We start from the raw sequence: 20,656 nt of genomic DNA, 5'->3' as shown, positions 1-20,656 counted from the left end.
TCATCGGTCTCAGGTTCAGAAGTGTCTCCAGTCTGGTCTTCAGTCTCTGGTTGTAAAAGTAGTCGTGAGTTCCTGGCTGGTTCTGGTCCTGCACAGTACTCTCCATCAGCTTCTGTTACCATGTGTTGAGTTTGTCTCTGATGAAGCTGTGAGGACTGAGCGTCCTCTTCATCATCTTCACTCTTCACAGGGACAGGAGTGAATGGGAACTTGGTGATATCAGCCTCCTCCAGCCCTTGAAGCTGCTCTCCCTCCTGACTGCTCCACAGTTGCTCCTGCTCCTCTTTAATGTGTGGGGGGGGCTCTGGCTCCTCCTGGTCCACACTGGAGCTATACTCCTGCTGCTCAGGGGGAACGAAACCTGTGGGAAACACATAAAAGATTCAGGAAACAAAATCAAGTACAGACAACTGTTTAATCAGTACTTTTAGCTAACTATTTCACCTTATATTTATTCATTTCATCTAACAATTTTAACGAGGGGAATCAAGCAAATTCAAATAACATTTAAATACTAGAACTGCAAACAGTTATGACGGAGTGCAAGCCTTCTTGTGCAAGTCACACCTTATTCGTGAACAACTGCTTACAGAGGGTTCCCTTAGCTGAAGAGGCCCAGCAGTTGGTCAACAAGCTACTGCAGCTTCTTGAATCAGGAGAATTTGAGGTCATTCAATGGGCTAGCAAGAGGACAGAGGTCATTTGCCATTTACCACCAAAGACACACTCAGAAACAAATACAGCTTTGGCTGTCACAGGACAAAGCAAAGACACACACGTACACGCACACGCACACGCACACGCACACACAGAGAGTAGTTTATTTTCCTACCTTCCTCATCATCCTCTTCACTCTTCACAGGGACAGGAGTGAATGGGAACTTGGTGATATCAGCCTCCTCCAGCCCTTGAAGCTGCTCTCCCTCCTGACTGCTCTGCGCTTTAACCACCAACAGCTGCTCAACATCTGCAGGAAACACACAGAAATGTTGTGGAACTTTATCTCATCACCTAGATTGTGATTTTTATGAAGAATACTACACGTGGAATACTACACAGTCACTGGGACAGGGACGAGGCTGAGTACAGAGCTGTGGGGGGGTGGGGGGGGGAGGCTGAGTACAGAGCTGTGGTGGGGGACTTTGTCACATGGAGGGAGTAGAACCATCTACAGCTCAACGTGACAAAGACCAAGGAGCTGGTGGTAGCGGACGCCAACAGACTCAACAAACTGATCTGCAAGGCCAGTGACGTTGTGGGGGTGGATCTGGACTCTCTGTCGGGTGTGTCAGAGAGGAGGACACTGTCCAAACTACATGCCATCTTGTACAATGTCTTGCCCCCACTCCATGACTTGCTGCTCAATCACAGGAGCACTTTCAGTGAAAGACTCATTCTCCCAAAATGCACCACAGGAAGTCTTTCCTGCCTGTGGCCATCAAACTTGATAACTTCTTCCTCTAAGTGTCTGACTGACACACACACACAACACACCACACACCACACACCACACACACACACAGGTTAAAACTGGACAATATGATCTGTATTATCTGTTTTGTGCAATAACACTGGCCTAAAATGTGTGCAATACTCAACTGCTATTATTATTACTTCTTCTCACCATTGCAACTCCTTATTTATGTTAATTATGTAACTACTGTATCCCAACATTCCTTTAACTATGTAAATACCGTACATATCCACACTTCTTTTATTTCTTTATTTATATTTCTACTCTAATATTTATACTATTTGTGCAACTGCCACACAGAGTTTCTTTTTGGGGATCAATAAAGTATTTCTGATTCTGAAAAATGAGGGCCGTATTGATTGTGCAGTAGGAGTCTGCAAGAAGCTGGTGAACCACTTCTCTCACAGCTGGAAGGCAAGAGATGCTGAGTCCAGAAGGAACTCAGTCTACCATCACATAGTCTCATCTCAGAATGCCAAACAAGAAGGGTTCCCAACAGATGATCAGCAGGATACAAGAGCAGCAGAAGGCTTTAACTCAGGTCCTGTCTGCAGACAAGAAGGGGCGGCACCTAATTCCAACCTGGCAAGATATAGATGTCCTGGAATCTGTGAGCAAGTCACTGGGTCCAATGCTGGGTTTCACTGATGCACTTTCAGGGGATGAATACCTCAGTGTCTCATTTGTAAAGCCAGTTCTTCAGCTCTTCAACACTTCACTACTGGAAATGCAAGAGGAAGACACAGACCTGACCAAGAATATAAAGAAGAAGATGCTGGACTACCTTAACGAGAAATTTGGAGATGATGATACTCAGAACCTGCTAGATATGGCATATTTTTTGGATCCCCGGTTCAAGATGGACTTTATCAGTGATGACAAGAAGCGCCAAGTTAAGGCCAGAGTAGCATCACAGATGATGGAATGCCAGGAGACCGCAAGCTGCAGCGCTGACGTGGAGCCAGACGTTACCAGTGCAGTCCAGGATAAGAAAGCAAAGACGTCCTTGGGAAGCTTCTTTAAACAGAGTGAAACTGTAGCAAAGGGTGATTCCTCTCCGACCCTAAAGGATGCTGTGGAGGTACAGTTAAACACAGACATGCTAACACCTCCAATGGACAATAAGGAGGATCCACTTGCATGGTGGAAAGCACACAAACAAAGCTTTCCTCGACTCGCCAGACTTGCCCACAAACACCAGTGTATTCCTGCGACAAGCTCGCCATCAGAGAGACTTTTCAGTACAAGTGGCAACATCATCACCTGCCTCAAGCCTGCAGAGGTTGATAGACTTGTGTTCTTAGCTATAAACCTTGAGTAAGCAAAGCATACAGGATACATGCTACTAAGTAATACTTAGGAGATTTAATACAACAATTATTGAAGTTTTATGTCATGTTGTTTATTTCATTTGTTTAGCCATGATTATGATGATGACCTACACTGTTTTAGAAGATGACAAAATGTTCTTATATTCTATCCAAGATGGTAGTGATTGGATAAAAGAAATGCCAATAAACCAGAGCTTGTTTTTCTCCCGTCCAGGAATGATGTGTGGACTAGGCCCCCTGTTTATTCCCCTAAAAACCCTGTTAATGTTCCTACCTTCCTCTTCATCATCTTCACTCATCACAAGGACAGGAGTGAATGGGAACTTGGTGATATCAGCCTCCTTCAGCCCTTGAAGCTGCTCTCCCTCCTGAATGCTCCACAGTTCCTCCTGTTCCTCTTTAATGTGTGGGGGGGACTCTAGCTGCTGCTGGTCCACACTGGAGATACACTCCTGCTGCTCAGGGGGAACCTCTTCTTTAACCACCAACAGCTGCTCAACACCTGCAGGAAACACAGAGAACTGTATCTTATCACCTGGATTGTGATTTTTTGACGCATACTAGTTGTTCAGTCAGTTCTTTGCAGGGTTTCCGCCAGAAAAGTTGTTAAGCTCGGTGGCCAATGTGAAAATAAGCTCTAAGACTCCTACATGTAGTCAGCGCTACAAGCTAACTGGAGATTTTAAAATCTGACTACGTCTAACGCCCAAATTCCACAGGATGCGGAACGGCTGCAGAGTAATTTGGTTTCCATTAAAGTCAATGTGTGAACTTCCACAGACTACAGAACGGCTGCGTCCCAGCCCTCCGGAGTAGATATGCAGAGCTTCTATTTTGCCGGACACCGGAGAGCACAGAGTTGTTTGGAGGGTAAGTACCGGTTAAGGTGACTTGAATTGTCATAATGTTTTTGTATCTTGCATTTGTTCTTATAGACAGACGCATGCACACACAGAGAGACACAAACACACACTTTAAACCTCAGTGGTTACAATACTTTCAACGACCCGCATCAGCAATGAACCCACCAGCCCGCTCCTCCCCCCTCTCCCCGCTCATCAGTTCACCACCCCCCTCTCCCCCTCCCTGAGACCCTCACCTCCTACCATCCCACACCCCAGTCATCCTCCACCCACTTCTCCATAACAGATGGTCAGGTGAGAAGTCAACTGAAGAAGCTCAAGGCAAGGAAGGCCCCGGGCCCGGACGGCATCAGCCCAAGTCTCCTCAGGGACTGTGCTGACCAGCTCTGTGGTGTGTTCAGGCACTTATTCAACCTGAGCCTGAGCCTGGAGAAGGTCCCAGCCCTGTGGAAGACCTCCTGTGTGGTCCCGGTACCAAAGTCACCGCGACCCAAGGAGCCAAACCACTTCAGGCCTGTTGCCCTGACTTCTCACCTGATGAAGACCTGATGAAGACCATGGAGAGGATCATCCTGCGTCACCTGCGACCCCTGGTGGGCACACAGCTGGACCCCCTGCAGTTTGCTTACCAGCCTGGGATTGGAGTGGACGACGCAGTGATCTACCTGCTGCACAGATCGCTGCTTCACCTGGAGGACAGCGGGAGCACTGTGAGAGTCATGTTCTTCGACTTCTCCAGTGCTTTTAACACCATTCAGCCTTCGCTCCTCAGAGTGAAGATGGAGAGTGCCGGAGTGGACCAACATCTGGCTGCATGGACTACGGACTACCTCACCAACAGACCACAGTATGTGAGGCTCCATCACTGTGTGTCTGACGTGGTGCACTGCAGCACAGGTGCCCCTCAGGGTACGGTGCTCTCCCCCTTCCTTTTCACCCTCTACACCTCGGACTTCACACACAACACCACCCACTGCCACATCCAGAAGTTCTCTGATGACACAGCCGTTGTGGTTGTGTCTCTGAGGGGAACGATCTGGAATACAGGTCGGTTATCAAGGACTTTGTCAGCTGGTGTGAGCTCAACCAGCTTCAGCTTAACACCAGCAAGACAAAGGAGATGATAGTCGACTTCAGGAGGAAAACATCCCCCTTCTCACCGGTGAGCATCCAGGGATTGGACATTGATGTAGTGGAGAGCTACAAATTCCTGGGTGTTCACCTAAACAATAAACTGAACTGGACTGATAACACCCAAGCACTCTACAAGAAGGGCCAGAGTCGCCTCCATCTGCTGAGGAGACTCAGGTCCTTTGGAGTGTGTAGGACTCTCCTCAGGACCTTCTATGACTCTGTGGTGGCCTCTGCCATCCTCTACGCTGTGGTCTGCTGGAGGGGGGGCAGCTCGGACCGGGACAGGAGCAGACTCAATAGACTGATCCGGAGAGCGAGCTCTGTCCTGGACTGTCCTCTGGACCCCATAGAGGAAGTAGGGGAGAGGAGGATGTTAGCCAAGCTGACATCCATCATGGACAACACCTCTCACCCCCTACATGACACTGTGGGGTCCCTGAGCAGCTCCTTCAGCAGCAGACTGATCCCCCACGGTGTAAGAAGGAGAGGTACCGCAGGTCCTTCATCCCGGCCGCTGTCAGACTCTACAACACCTGCTCTACCTGATAGTGTTGTAGTTTCTGTTCCTGTTTTTCTCCCATCTACATCACACACTTTCTGTTTATCTTTAATATTGGTATTTATATTATTTTATTACAAGTACTTACTTTTCAATATTATGGTCTCAGGTTAATATAATTTAAATTATGCTACCGACTCTTGCTTCTTTGCTCTAATTACACATTCAACTTAACTTATTTTTAACGTCACTTACACCGCAATATTGTTTCTCTTATCATGGCAACCGCACTTTAAAACTCCTTTTGTTTGACGGCATTTTACTTACTCAGTCTACCATATTTCATTGTCTATTTCTTGCCTGTATTTCTTGCCTGTATTTCTTGCCTTGTATTTCTTGCCTTGTATTTCTTGCCTTGTATTTCTTGCCTTGTATTTCTTTCGTGCTTACTTGTTTGTGTGTTATTGTTTTGTTTTTCTGTTTTTTGCTGTTGCTGCTATGCTGCTACTTGTAACGACAGAATTTCCCCGTCGTGGGATAAATAAAGTATAATCTAATCTAATCTAATCTAATCTCTACTATGTTGTTGTGTTCCAAGGTGAACATCACTACTAAGTTATAATCCCCTATCCAGTCCTAAGGGATTACCTATTAAATAAAAACCTTTGTTTATTCAGAACAGCCCCAAAATCACCAGACTCCATGTAAATAATCACTACTTCTAGTGTGTATAGAGCAGCATATCTCCACCAGACTCCATGTAAATAATCACTACTTTTAGCGTGTATAGAGCAGCATATCTCCACCAGACTCTATGTAAATAATCACTACTTTTAGAGTGTATAGAGCAGCATATCTCCACCAGACTCCATGTAAATAATCACTACTTTTAGCGTGTATAGAGCAGCATATCTCCACCAGACTCCATGTAAATAATCACTAATTTTAGCGTGTATAGAGCAGCATATCTCCACCAGACTCCATGTAAATAATCACTAATTTTAGCGTGTATAGAGCAGCATATCTCCACATGTAAATGGGTGAATTAAGAGTTTATTCCAACCAGACCAGAGTGGTGATTGGTGGAACAGAGGAAAGATGAACCAAGACGGCTTTTGGTAGTTGTATTTAGTTTCTGTCCACTTTGAATGAAGTGTGTTTTACGATGATAAAAGTAGTGATTATTTACTACGGCCGCTGGCCTGGTCCTACAGTAACATTAGCCGTTAGCAGGGTTAGCATGGCAGCGTTAGCCACGGTTAGCCAGGACCAGTCGGGATCACTTTACTGGATCTGTCTCAATTGTTTTGTGAGTTACCAACTCGGGTTCTCTCGCTATATAATTTATAGTGAGTACACGAATGTTGAAATGACATAAAACGGCCGTCCCCTGTAGCCGTGATGAATTAGCATGAAGCTAATGCTGCCTGTTCAGGAGGAAGAAGCACTGTCTTCATCTTTCAACTAAATCTCTAATATTTATAATATATTGCTGAGAGAAGAGAGCCCAGGAAGGAGAGAAAGACCAGCTGAAGGTTTAATGGACTAACCTGCTCTGTGGACCCGGAGCTGAGGGTTGAAAACAGCGTCCAGTAGTTCCCGTTGTCGCTCGTTCTCCTCTTTTGAACGACAAAGTTCCTCCTCGTACTCTGCTATCGTTCTTTCAAACAGCCCAAATATCTCTTCAGCAGCCGCAGTTAGTCGCTGCTCCACCAACGCTCTCAGCATCTGGACTTTACACATTTTACCTCTTTCTAACGCAACAAAGACCCTCTGCTAACACTGCTTTCTGAGAGACGCCATCTTGGTCACAGGGGGAAGTTAGCCGCAGTCAGGACTACAGCTTCCGGTGCATTGTCCTTCCGGAGTCCGGAAGTGGTACGGGAGGGTCAGCCTCTCCTTAGCGTAGCTCCCTTGCTACGAAGCCATCACCCGTGCAGGAGGGCATGCTGCACTTCTTATCCAGTGTAGTGACACTTTAGATGAGGTCTTTGGATGGACCTGAACTGGAGAGTCCTCTCCTCTTCCACCTAGGTCGTTGGGACCCTGACAATAACTATTAATGTACATGCTAGTGTACATGCATACAGATGGTTTACTTCAAATCATTTCACTTTATTTCATCCTGGAGGGAACTCAGCATGTCCTGGTGTGCCACACTGTTCACATCAAACCATTTATAATAATAATATATTTTATTTGTAATGCACTTTACATTTAAGACAAACCTCAAAGTGCTACAGGTAAAAAAATCAGTTTAAAATACATATAAATAGTGCAAGGACATTATTATGCAAGGTTAAAAGTCATAAGTTCTGCTAAAAAGAAATGGTTTTTAGTCCTTTTTTTTTTTAAAAGGTCTCAGTCGGTGGTGCCCTCAGATGGTCGGAGGGGGGGGGGGGGGGCGTTCCAAGTCCGAGGAGTGGCAGAGCAGAAGGCTCGATCACCTGTGGTATTCTGAACATACTGCAGTTTCTGCAGACTCTTGTTTTGTTAGGAATCCTGATGAGAGAAGTGAACATATGTTGACCCTGTAAAGTATTGGGTGGTTCCATGTGTCTGATTATACAACATTTCAATACCGAATAAAATATTTAAGATTGTAGAGATTCTTTTTTGGGAGATGTTTCCCTTTAGTAGTATTAGTGACAGTGGACAATCAGGAAAGGTGGGAGAGAGATTGGGGGGTGACACGCAGCAACAGGCCAAAGGTCAAACTCGAACCCGGGCCGCTGCACAGGACTCCGCCCACATGGGGCGCACACTCCTACTGGGGGGGGCTAGAGGTCGCCCTTGTTGGATAATTTTGGATAGTTATTCCTTGTCATCATTCTTAGAAGTCTGGTCTTCAGTCTCTGGTTGTAAAGGTGGATGTGAGTTCCTGGCTGGTTCTGGTCCTCCACAGTCCTCTCCATCAGCTTCTGGTTCCATGTGTTGAGTTTGTCTTTGACTCTAAAAAAAACCTCTAGAACTGTCAATCTTCCTCTATAATATTATTTAAATTTCATTTGTTTTTGTTTTTTTAGTATACAAATGATATTTGAATATTCAATGCTCAAATGCAACCTGTTATAAATATGTGATTTTTATGTTATAATGTATTAACTATTATGGCTGCAGGATTATGGCCAAAATGATAATCATGATTTTTATCAATATTGAGATCACAATTAATTATCACGATTATTTGTTGTTTTTTGACAGATCCATCCATCTACTGTATCTATCATCCATCCATCCATCCATCCATCTACTGTATCTATCATCCATCCATCCATCCATCCATCCATCCATCCATCCATCCATCTACTGTATCTATCATCCATCCATCCATCCATCCATCCATCCATCCATCTATTGTATCCATCATGCCTTATCCAATAAAGACTCTTATTTGTTAGACGTCAACCGGAAGTTGTCGTTCGTGTTGTGATCGTTGCCTTGACGCAGCGAGCAGCGAAGCAGAGTTCCTGTCCTGTCCTGTCCTGTCCTGTCCTGTCAACATGTCCCGCCTGCACACTCTGAAGGTCTTCATCAACCAGCGGCTGTCTGCGGCTCTCGAGGACATATTTGGACATTTGGAGACAACAATCAGCGAGTACGAAGCGGAGAGGGACCGCCGCCATCACCAGCTGCTCGGTGAGAACGCTGCAGACACGTTTCCTCCTCATACTACACAGTGAGTATACTAACCGTGTACTCACTGTGTACTGACTGAACGATGCTGCTGTTCTCTCCATTCGCTGCCTTTATGGTGTCTTAGTCGCTCTTAATTCTCTCAATACTCTCAAACCAGCGCTGGAAGAAGTACTCAGACCTATTCCTGCAGTACAAGTACTAATACCACACTGTAAACATACTCTGTTACAGTTAAGGTGTGTAAGTATCATCAGGAAATGTAGTTAAAGTATTCAAACATGTTAGAAAGAGTTAAGGATCCAAACAGTTGTGACATGAGAAGAAAAGACTCAAGTAAAGTACAAGTACCTTAACATTTGGACTGAAGTACGAGTACTGGAGTACATGTACTTAGTTACACTCCACTGTTGATAATAAAGAGAAAGAGGCGTTGTTTACTTTCTAGGCTGTGTGATAATATCATCTGGGTCACATGAATGAAATAAGCAACAGATTGACATTCATTCACGTTTTGATTTAATAGATGTTTTCAATTGTGACAGAAAGAGTTTCATTGTTAATCACAATTACATCAGAGACAATTATTACAATTAATAAACATTTTGAACAATTCCAGCTCTAGCACATTGTGTTGGGTGTGTGTAGTAGATTAGATTGTGTGTAGTAGATTGTGTGTTGGGGGTGTGTAGTAGATTGTGTGTAGTAGATTGTGTGTAGTAGATTGTGTGTTGTGGGTGGTAGTTGTTTCATGTTGAGCCCAGTAGAGGGCAGCACACACCAAGATGTTACAGCAGGATGAGGCAATGAGGATGTAGAAATAGACAGAGAGGGAGAGAGAGAGAAAGAAAGAGACAGACAGAGAGAAGGGGGAGACAGACAGACAGAGAGAGAGAGACAGAAGCTATATTTCCATTCAAATGTTTTATCTGAATTAAGTGATATTGATGAAAAATGCTTTATGGAAACTAAAATTTGATGAATTTTATGAATATCGACTCAAAGGAAATCCGTTGGTCTCATCAGATTTTATCTTTAGATAAGATTTTTGATAAAATAAAACCATATCCATTCAAACAACATTGATTTGTTTGTGGAGAGGCAGCAGATGCGAGGACATTAGCACCGGTGCGACCTAGAGGAAAAACACTAACTAGCACCCTAGAGCCATGTTAAAATTATCTCCAACTATTTTGATAATCCATTAACGAGTTAGAGTATTTTTGTATGATAAAAGAGACTCATAGCAGATCTTCACAAACCAATGGGTGACATCTCATTCTCTTTGTGACAAGAGACTGAAAACTGCAATTTGAATAACTCAGAACTTTAAAAGGTGAAAGATGAGATTTTAATTCTTGGAGTGTGGGCCGTTTCTCTACAACTATATTAACCTCTCTCTCTCTCTCTCTCTCTTTCTCTCTCTGTGTGTGTTTCCTGCAGATGTCCAGCATCTGTCAATGGTAAAAGAAGAAGTTCCCCTTGACCAGCAGGAGCCAGAACCCCCCCCACACATTAAAGAGGAGCAGGAGGAACTGTGGAGCACTCAGGAGGGAGAGCAGCTTCAAGGGTTGGAGGAGGCTGATATCACAAAGTTCCCATTCACTCCTGTCCCTGTGAAGAGTGAAGATGATGAAGAGGAAGCTCAGTCCTCACAGCTTCATCAGAGACAAACTCAACACATGGAAACAGAAGCTGATGGAGAGGACTGTGGAGGACCAGAACCAGCCAGGAACTCACATCCACTTTTACAACCAGAGACTGAAGACAAAGCTTCAGACTGTTCTGAACCGGAGACTGACGTCAACAACAAGGACTGTAAGCCGATGAGAGAACCTCCGTCAGCTTTAAGCTCTCGAAATGCCGATGAAGTTGCCGTCAGTGATGTTGTGAGTAAAGCTGACAAAAAGTCTTTTATCTGCGGCGAATGTGGGCGAAGGTTCGGCCGCAAGGACAGTCTGCGGAGACACATGAGGTTTCACACAGGCGAGAAGCCATACAGCTGCTCCGTTTGCAGCAAGCGCTTCTCCCAGAGGCCCAACCTGATCCGCCACATGAGGTGTCACTCCGGAGAGAAACCCTTCAGGTGCTCCTTCTGTGACACCAGCTTTGCCGTGCGCAGCGCCCTGGTGAACCACATGAGGATCCACACGGGCGAGAAGCCGTTCGGCTGCGTGTACTGTGACAAGAGCTTCACGCAGAAGGGCGGCCTGAAGAAGCACATGACCGTGCACACTGGGGAGAAGCCGTACAGTTGCCCAGTGTGCGACAAAAGCTTCTCCCAGAAGGCCAACCTGACGTACCACTTCTCGGTGCACACGGGTCAGAAGCAGTTCGGCTGCAGCGTCTGCGACAAGCGCTTCACGTGGCAGTCACAGGTCAAAAGTCACAAATGTGTCGGCGAGAGCAGCAGCAGCAGCTGAAAACAAACTTTCCGCTTTGTGTCTAATGTGTATAAGTATCGTATTATGATGTATGTACAGGGCTGGGTACAGAATTTTATACTTTTCAGGCATGGACCGAATTGCCTCTTTAGTATCGAATGTGGAAAAGTTATTGTATTTTCCATATTCCATAGTAAAGAGGCATTTGGGCATATAGTAAGGATGCCTCTTGGGTACCTCCTATGGGAGGTGTTCCAGGCACGTCCAGCTGGGGGGAGACCTCGGGGAAGACCCAGGACTAGGTGGAGAGATTATATCTCTAACCTGGCCTGGGAACGCCTCCGGACCCCCCAGTCGGAGCTGGTTGATGTGGCTCGGGAAAGGGAAGTTTAAAAACCTTTAATTGAACAACGGTTTAGAGTATCAAAAAATGCCTTGTCATTCAATACCTTAGGAGTAAATCTCCTCAGTGTCAGTGAGCCAATCAGCACGCAGCATGCTTCTACCAAGACCTAATTATGTATGTGATTGGCAGTCTAACGTTACACTGTGTGGAGACACGCAGGAACAACTTTACGTTACAAAGTGACAGAGCTCAGTAGTCGGAGCTGGAAAATACATTTTCCACCATTTTCAAGATTTGTGCTGTAATGTGTAAAAGTATAGTTTAGGAACCGGTATCCATGTCACAGTATTAGTATCGGTGCTGAAACAATACCCAGCTCTACATATGTACAGTATGTGGTGTGCATACACCCTGGGAGACAGAAAATAAAACCAGAACCTGCCGCAATAATCATTTTTATTGTTCATATATATTACATATACTTCCACTGTTCTGTCATTTATTAAATTATATTCTACAAAAAAAAGTGCTGAAAACATGTCCCCAACCTGGGCTGGGAACTCTGGCGCGGGGCCTTCGACTGGGGCTGAACCTTTACTCCAATTTAATCCAACTCTAAAAAAGTGAGGCGCAATATTTGTTAAAAGCTCAAAGTGTCAAAATAAAATTTTATATGAAAAATTGCCGTGCTACACATCGTTCTCTAGGGACTGAAAGAACTCTCTCTGAGAGGTCCATGTGTTGTGTTGTTGTTTTCAAAGCCTTTTTGGTAATGCTAAATAAAAGTATCAATGTATGTAAGTATATTTTTTAACTGCTAATTTTACATTCATAATTTTCTTTTCTTTGACTCTTGAAAAAAACAAAATACCAAATTCTCCCACATTAACACAAGGGGCCCTATCTTGTAATTTCCCCTCTGGGGATCAATACACAATAAAATGTAAATTATAAATAAATTGCACCCAGCTTGCACCCGTGACTTGTACACCGACGCATGTATCATTCTTGTTCTGTAAATTAGGGAATGAACTGGTTCAGCAGAAAGAGGAGGCGTGTTCCAGCGAAATCGTTCCCTCGTGTTATTTTGTAGTTTCAGAAAACAATTTCGCCACTGATTAAGAAAACCCCCGTCTAAAGTCAGTGGTGCTAGTCTAAAGTCAGTGGTGCTAGTCTAAAGTCAGTGGCCCTAGTCTAAAGTCAGTGGTGCTAGTCTAAAGTCAGTGGTGCTAGTCTAAAGTCAGTGGCCCTAGTCTAAAGTCAGTGGTGCTAGTCTAAAGTCAGTGGTGCTAGTCTAAAGTCAGTGGCCCTAGTCTAAAGTCAGTGGTGCTAGTCTAAAGTCAGTGGTGCTAGTCTAAAGTCAGTGGCCCTGGTCTAAAGTCAGTGGTGCTAGTCTAAAGTCAGTGGCCCTAGTCTAAAGTCAGTGGCGCAGGTCTAAAGTCAGTGGCCCTAGTCTAAACTCAGTGGCGCTGGTCTAAAGTCAGTGGTGCTAGTCTAAAGTCAGTGGCCCTGGTCTAAAGTCAGTGGTGCTAGTCTAAAGTCAGTGGCCCTGGTCTAAAGTCAGTGGTGCTAGTCTAAAGTCAGTGGCCCTGGTCTAAAGTCAGTGGTGCTAGTCTAAAGTCAGTGGTGCTAGTCTAAAGTCAGTGGCCCTGGTCTAAAGTCAGTGGTGCTAGTCTAAAGTCAGTGGTGCTAGTCTAAAGTCAGTGGCCCTAGTCTAAAGTCAGTGGTGCTAGTCTAAAGTCAGTGGCCCTAGTCTAAAGTCAGTGGCGCTAGTCTAAACTCAGTGGCCCTAGTCTAAAGTCAGTGGCACTGGTCTAAAGTCAGTGGCCCTAGTCTAAAGTCAGTGGTGCTAGTCTAAAGTCAGTGGTGCTAGTCTAAAGTCAGTGGCCCTGGTCTAAAGTCAGTGGCCCTAGTCTAAAGTCAGTGGCCCTAGTCTAAAGTCAGTGGCCCTGGTCTAAAGTCAGTGGCCCTGGTCTAAAGTCAGTGGCCCTAGTCTAAAGTCAGTGGCCCTAGTCTAAAGTCAGTGGCCCTGGTCTAAAGTCAGTGGTGCTAGTCTAAAGTCAGTGGCCCTAGTCTAAAGTCAGTGGCCCTAGTCTAAAGTCAGTGGCCCTAGTCTAAAGTCAGTGGTGCAGGTCTAAAGTCAGTCAACATATTAAAGTCAGGGTTTATTCACGGCTGGTTATTGCTTTAAGGAGGAAAGAGTAAACCGCTGGTGGCCATATTAACCCCCTCAGGCATAAGATAAGATAATAAGATAATAAGATAATACTATATTCATCCCACAACGGGGAGATTCCCTTGTTCCAGCAGCAGTGTACACAGTAAAGAACAACAACAAACAGACAATTTGCAAAAAGTACTGAATGAATGTAAAGTGGCATTATATACAAGATAGTTTAAAGTGAGGCGGCCATAGTACAAAAATATTGCAGTGTAAGTAAATAAGTGACGTGAAATTAAATATGTATTTAAATAATATAGCAAAGGTAAGTCCCCATAGTATAGATGATATTGAGTTTAACCATAGTATACAGAAGTACTCGGAATGGTGTAGGGCGGAGAGCGCAGTAACACATGTTTATCTGAGAGTAATTCATATATTAAGGTTTTCTTTGAAATGGTTCTAAACATGTATTTCTTTGTGACTGCATGAGTTAGTTTGTACTAACCTCCTAAAACCTCACGCTAGACTACATTTAAGATCATTATAATTTTCGACTTATCAGGCGGATCTTTTCTGACACTGGCAGCTGCGTTTGCGTTTGACCAAACCTCTGGATGCTGTTTTTGGGGAGTGCTGTAAAAAAAGACCATTGCATTCATCGTTAACTCTGCTAAAAGATAATAAAAGGCTGATCTCACGTGGCTGTTTTGACTTTAGCCTCAGTGAGGTGTAATAATTCATATTTCATACAAGTCCAATTTGGCATTTAGTTTAATTGTGTGTCTGATTATGTCTCACTTACTAAAAGTGTACGTACGACTAAAATCCCAAAATGGAGTTAGACAAAAACCAACAAGTGTGCGTACGTGACTCCGCCCCCCCCCCCCTCGGTCCACGCCTGTTTTCACCAGAAAGAGTTGTATATCAGAATGTTAATGACCCTGCGGTTGTTCTTTTGTGACACTGCAGTATTTTATTAGCACCTTGCCAAAATCACAGCATCACCTATATCATAACCCCCCCCCCCCAGATATAAGTACAAGTATTTTCTAATTGACTTTTTTTTTTTTTTAAGATTTTTCGGGCTTTTCCGCCTTCATTTGATAGGACAGCTAATTGAGAAAGGGGAGGGAGACGTGGAGGAAATCGTCACAGGTCGGACTCGAACCCTGGACCTCTGCATCGAAGCTGAAACCTCGAAGTATATGTGCGCCCGCTCTACCGCTGAACCAACCTGGCCACACTTTTCTAATTGACTTAATGTTTTCGTCTCACCATGTACTCCAACAACTCATTTCCGGGGTTTTCTTTTCATACTGCAAACGAACCGGACCGTGGTCCAGTTTGGTCCGGACTGAGACCACCTCCCAGGTGTGTACTTTCATTCATTAATGACATCAGGCCTTTTAGGGAACTCCTTTTTATGGTTTTCTATTTATGAATGTGTGTGTTATGTGTTCGATGAATAGGGCTGTAGAGGTCTGGTTCAGTGTGTGTTGGGGATTATGTGTCAATATGCGAGTCCTGTACAACAAATGTCCTCTCTGGGACATTAAGTCCCCCATTCTGACGGCTGCTGCTGTACTTCTAACATCCGGGGACCTCGGGACCGGCTCTGTGAAGACTGAAAACGGGGGTCCAGATTAAAGGGATGAAGGGATGTTGTTGTTTTGAAGTTTGACCCTTTATTAATCTGTTACAGTGGGGGGGTCACGTGTACTTACTCAACGTGCTGTCCATTAATATGTAGTTCTCTCTTTTCTTTACAGCAGAATATGATCGTTTCATCTTTTAACTGTAGTCTAGTGTAAGCTTTCAGGAGGTTATTGCTGAGGTAACTCATGCAGTCCTAAAGAAATACATGTTAAGCATCTCAGAGAAAATGGACCTTAATATCTGTGATTTACTTTCAGATAAACAGATGTTTTTATGCCTGAGGTGAATATGGAGAGGGGGGGGGGGCAATGCTTAACTGTATTTTACCCTTGTGGCTTCCTTTAGACATCTAAAGAGAAGGGTTAAAGGGATTTGGAATTAAAAATAAACTAAAATTAAAATCTATTGCTGACATTAGGCGAAACTCAAACAGGAAGCAGCGTGAGACTCCGCCCACTGCTGCTAGTGCAACACCGGAAGTGCTCTTAGTGTGTAGCCCGTTTAGCGCGTCGCTTTGCAAAAATCCCTCCGGTCGGAAAGCGGATTTAGTTCGCGTGCGTGCGAGCTCCAGCAGAGCCTCTGTGTGTTGCTGGTGGAGGTAAAATGTGTAAAGTCCAGATGCTGAGAGCGTTGGTGGAGCAGCGACTAACTGCGGCTGCTGAAGAGATATTTGGGCTGTTTGAAAGAACGATAGCAGAGTACGAGGAGGAACTTTGTCGTTCAAAAGAGGAGAACGAGCGACAACGGGAACTACTGGACGCTGGGTTTCGGCTCCACAGAGCAGGTGTGGCCCCTTCACTTCTCTCTCTCTCTCTACTGACACTAGAGTGCGGATCGGGCCAGATTTTTCTGTCCGAGCCCGACACAGTTAAAATCATTTGTTTCTCATACTAATGACACATGTACGTTTGTTTGTGTGGAAAGCCGCTTTTATTAACCAATGGTAGGAAGGCATTGGGAAATGTCACCAGATGAGCATCAATGCCCCCGGGGCAACAAGCTCCATTACCTCCATAATCAGCTGTTTTAAATTCTAAATGTTCAACGCCTTATCACGCTGATGGGACCGAGCCCGACCCGAACCCCAGCATCCTCTAAACATGGAATGTTAATGTATGGAATTGTTGTTGTGATCTGTGCCGCTGTCTTGGCCAGGACTCCCTTGAAAAAGAGATTAGTAATCTCAATGGGATTTTCCTGGTTAAATAAAGGTTAAATAAAAAAATAAAAATAAATAAAAAAATCTGTTCCAGCCCGGCCCGTCGGGTACCGTCGGGTCCCGCAGCGCGGCTCTACTCTCAGCTTTACGGTAACCGACCGGCGTTGAAACGGTTCCGTGTTTCTGGTTGAGACTTTATTTCGCTTCTTTTCTCACATTCAAACAGCCTCTCTCTGAATGTGGAGCCTACAGCTAACCGCTGACTGAATCCGTCTGTGGTGGCAGTTTTATACTTCCTGTTTATGTCCCCAAAGCATCATGGGGTCTGTAGTTGCACAGCTCACTACTGACGTTGGCTAGTCACTTAGACCTGTAGTTACAGGTTAGAGGGTTAGTCCTTTCAAAATAAGCATTGTAAACAGTTGTAATAGTAGCAAAAAGTACTGACTAAACTGTATATAGTAGTAGCTAAAAGTACTGACTGAACATTTGTAATAGTAGTAGCTAAAAGTACTGACTAAACTGTATATAGTTGTAGCTAAAAGTACTGACTAAACTGTATATAGTTGTAGCTAAAAGTACTGACTAAACTGTATATAGTTGTAGCTAAAAGTACTGACTAAACTGTATATAGTTGTAGCTAAAAGTACTGACTAAACTGTATATAGTTGTAGCTAAAAGTACTGACTAAACTGTATATAGTTGTAGCTAAAAGTACTGACTAAACTGTATATAGTAGTAGCTAAAAGTACTGACTAAACCGTTGTAATAATAGCTAAAAGTACACATCAAGTATCGACTACTATGACCTCACTGCGTCAGGGGCAGCTGCTGCCTACGCTACTTTACTACACACGGAGAGCCTCACTTCCCACAACAATAACCCCCGTCGGACTAACGTCACATACACACTGCCCACATGGCTACCTGTCTTAAAGGGGATGGGTCGACTGATAATAATCATCTAAAAGGAGAACGGTGGAAGTTTACTTTTCTATCAAGCAGCAAAAAAGGATTATGTCAACATCGCAACGTCCTGTGATGTGACTATTGCGCATGCGCACATTGTGATGTCGATGCTAAAACACAATATCATTCAGCCTTATCCCTATTGCAGGAACAGTATTGTCTAAACAGTTGTCTTTATTTGATTGTATTTGTATCTGTTTTCTGCAGGTGTTGAGCAGCTGTTGGTGGTTAAAGAAGAGGTTCCCCCTGAGCAGCAGGAGTGTAGCTCCAGTGTGGATCAGGAGGAGCCACAGCCCCCCCCACACATTAAAGAGGAGCGGGAGGATCTGTGGTGCAGTCAGGAGGGAGAGCAGCTTCAAGGGCTGGAGGAGGCTGATATCACCAAGTTCTCATTCACTCCTGTCCCTGTGAAGAGTGAAGATGATGAAGAGGAAGCTCAGTCCTCACAGCTTCATCAGAGACAAACTCAACACATGGAAACAGAAGCTGATGGAGAGGACTGTGGAGGACCAGAACCAGCCAGGAATTCACATCCACTTTTACAGCCAGAGACTGAAGACCAGACTAGAGACTCTTCTGATCCTGAGACTGATGACAGTGCTGATTGGAAGGAGACCAGAGAACCTCAGTCAGCTTTAAACTCTCTGAAAAATAGTGAAGTCCCTGTAAGTTGTACGACTGAGTACTCTGACTGTTTGAAAAGACTTGGCTTCAAGACACTTAAGTCATGTACGGTCAAAAAAAAGATTCTGTTCAGCTGCAGCATTTGTGACCAAAGTTTTGCCTGGTACAAACAGCTCAGGAACCATCAGTGTGATGGTCGCCAGAGTCAAACTGAGGAAAACAGAGAGAAAGCTGAAGACAGGGAAACAGAAGCTGAAGGAGAGGACTGGGGAGGACCAGAACCAGCCAGGAACTCACAACCACTTTTACAACCAGAGACTGAAGACCAGACTGGAGACTCTTTGGGATTTCAAACAAAGGGCGGTGATGATGATCAGACTGAACCCAGTTATCCTCAGTTAACTCCAAAAAGTAACAAAGTCCCTTTGAGACGTACAGAACAGAAAACATTCAGCTGTTCAGTTTGTAAGAAATGTTTCAAATACAGAGGTTTTTTTGTGAAGCACATGAGAACGCACATGAGAGAGACAACGTCCTCTGTCAGTGACACTCAGACACATCACAAAACGGCAGAAGCAGAAGACACTAAAGACAAGACTGGAGACTCTTCTGAATTTAAAATGGACGTCAGTGATCATCGGACCGAACCCAGTGAACTTCAGCCAACTCTTAAATGTAACAGGGTCCCTGTAAGCGGTAAAAGAAGTACAACTGGAAACAGGAAACAGTTCAGCTGTTCTGAGTGTGGGAAAAGATTTAGCAACAAGACAAATCTTAAAATACATATGATAACTCACTCAACTGACAAACCAACAGTTTGTGGTAGAAGTTTTTCTCAGAAGGGGAACTTAGTTTGTCACATGCAACGCCACACCGGAGAGAAAAGATACAACTGTACAGTTTGTGGGAGACGTTTTAAATTCAAAGAAGATTTTGGAAGACACATGAAAATCCACAAAACAGAGACACTGTCTACTTCCTGTGTTAGTGCCGCAAAAAAGCACCCAGAGGAGAGCTCCAGTCTGAACCAGGAAGAGCCAGAACTTAGGAACCCAGATCCACATTTACAACCCGAAGACAAGACTGGAGACTCTTCTAAAGTCAGCAGTGGTTCGAAAGAGAGCCAAGGACGGCAGTTTTGTGTGATGTCTCGGAAAAATACTGAAGTCCCAGCGGAGAAAGCACATAGCTGCTCTTTATGTGGCAAACGTTTTACCAATGAGTGTACCCTGAAAGACCACATGATACTACACACAGACACGCCGTTCAGCTGCTCCATTTGTGGAAAAGGTTTTTCTCAGAAGGAGACGCTAGAGCGTCACATGCCACATCACACCGGAGAAAACAACTACAGCTGTACAGTTTGTGGGAGACGTTTTAGATTCCAAGGAGACGTTGGGAGACACATGGCAGTCCACGCAAAATACAAACCAACAGAGCAAGTCGGCAATGATTCGATAGAGAGCAGAGAACCACAGTCAGCTTTAAAACAGACAGACGTCCCGGCTGAGGATCCACTCAGCTGCTCTTTTTGTGGCAAAACCTTTACCCGTAAGTTCTGCCTGAAGGTCCACATAAGACTACACACGGGAGAGAAACCGTTCAGTTGCTCCGTCTGCGGTAAACGCTTCGTCCAGCGCTACCACTACCTGGAACACACGAGGCTTCACACGGGAGAGGGCACGTTCGACTGCTCTCTGTGCGGGAGAAAGTTCGGACACATGTTCCGCCTCAGAAACCACATGACCTCTCACACGGGTGAGAAGCCGTTCAGCTGCTCCGTCTGCGGCAAAGGTTTCAGATTCAATGGAGAACTAAAGAGTCACGCGCTGGTTCACTCGGGGGAAAAACCCTTCAGCTGCTCCGTCTGCCTACGAGGTTTCCGTCTTAAGTTCATGTTAACAAGTCACATGACAATCCACAGCGGGGAGCTCCCGTTCAGCTGCTCGTTCTGTGGGAGAAGATTCCGGCAAAAGGGAAATCTGAAAACACACATGAAGAAGCACGAGACGGAAGCAGCTCCGGCTGCAGAGTTAAAGACAAAAGGATAACTCGACGGGAGAAGAAGAGAAACAGAACTTTCTAATTTAGATATCCCCAAAAATGGGAAATTCCAGTGTTGCAGCAGCAAAATATCAGACACACAGCACACATACAGAATATACATGAAATAACAGGATACAATATAAGAACAGATCATTTAAAATACATACAGGTTGGGAATAAAAAAATTTCAACTGTTATACAACTCTACCATTATTGATGAAGCTGTAGGTAAAGTAAATATATTGTTTTAGATTTCATCCTCTGCAACTCAGATCCAATGGAAGAATATGAAATTAAAGCGGCTCTCTGATAGAGCTGCAAAGATCATAAACTAGTTAATAGGGAAACGGTTGATGTATTTGTATTTACAC

General features: G+C 44.5%; 3 protein-coding genes across 3 annotated transcripts in view; 2 read left to right on the top strand and 1 right to left on the bottom strand.

The window, feature by feature from the left end:
• Positions 1 to 299: 299 nt before the first annotated feature.
• LOC116677480 (uncharacterized) lies at positions 300 to 7,123 on the bottom strand (the record flags this gene model as incomplete). Its single annotated transcript, XM_032507937.1, has 4 exons — positions 6,852 to 7,123; positions 3,080 to 3,307; positions 833 to 967; positions 300 to 361 (listed from the first exon to the last, which is right to left on the bottom strand). Coding segments are annotated over exons 1-4 (618 nt in total), but the record flags the coding sequence as incomplete, so codon positions are not given.
• Positions 7,124 to 8,741: 1,618 nt separating this feature from the next.
• LOC116677489 (zinc finger protein 32) lies at positions 8,742 to 11,492 on the top strand. The gene is made up of 2 exons (XM_032507946.1): positions 8,742 to 8,940; positions 10,381 to 11,492. Exons 1-2 carry the CDS (start codon positions 8,805 to 8,807, stop codon positions 11,358 to 11,360), a joined length of 1,116 nt encoding a protein of 371 aa, XP_032363837.1. The 5' UTR covers positions 8,742 to 8,804; the 3' UTR covers positions 11,361 to 11,492.
• A 7,227-nt stretch (positions 11,493 to 18,719) lies between these two features.
• Positions 18,720 to 20,656, top strand: part of LOC116677479 (zinc finger protein 665-like) — a 12,494-nt gene continuing 10,557 nt past the window's right edge. Inside the window, exon 1 of the mRNA XM_032507936.1 lies at positions 18,720 to 20,281. Within this exon, the coding sequence (XP_032363827.1) occupies positions 18,746 to 20,281 (1,536 nt within the window). The 5' untranslated portion in view covers positions 18,720 to 18,745. The remainder of the gene's footprint in view (positions 20,282 to 20,656) is intronic.

The sequence above is a fragment of the Etheostoma spectabile genome, unplaced genomic scaffold (assembly GCF_008692095.1).
Source record: "Etheostoma spectabile isolate EspeVRDwgs_2016 unplaced genomic scaffold, UIUC_Espe_1.0 scaffold00005242, whole genome shotgun sequence".
NCBI classification, from domain to species: domain Eukaryota; kingdom Metazoa; phylum Chordata; class Actinopteri; order Perciformes; family Percidae; genus Etheostoma; species Etheostoma spectabile.
Note: the sequence above shows the minus strand (reverse complement) of the source record. Positions and strands in the feature narration are given on the sequence as shown.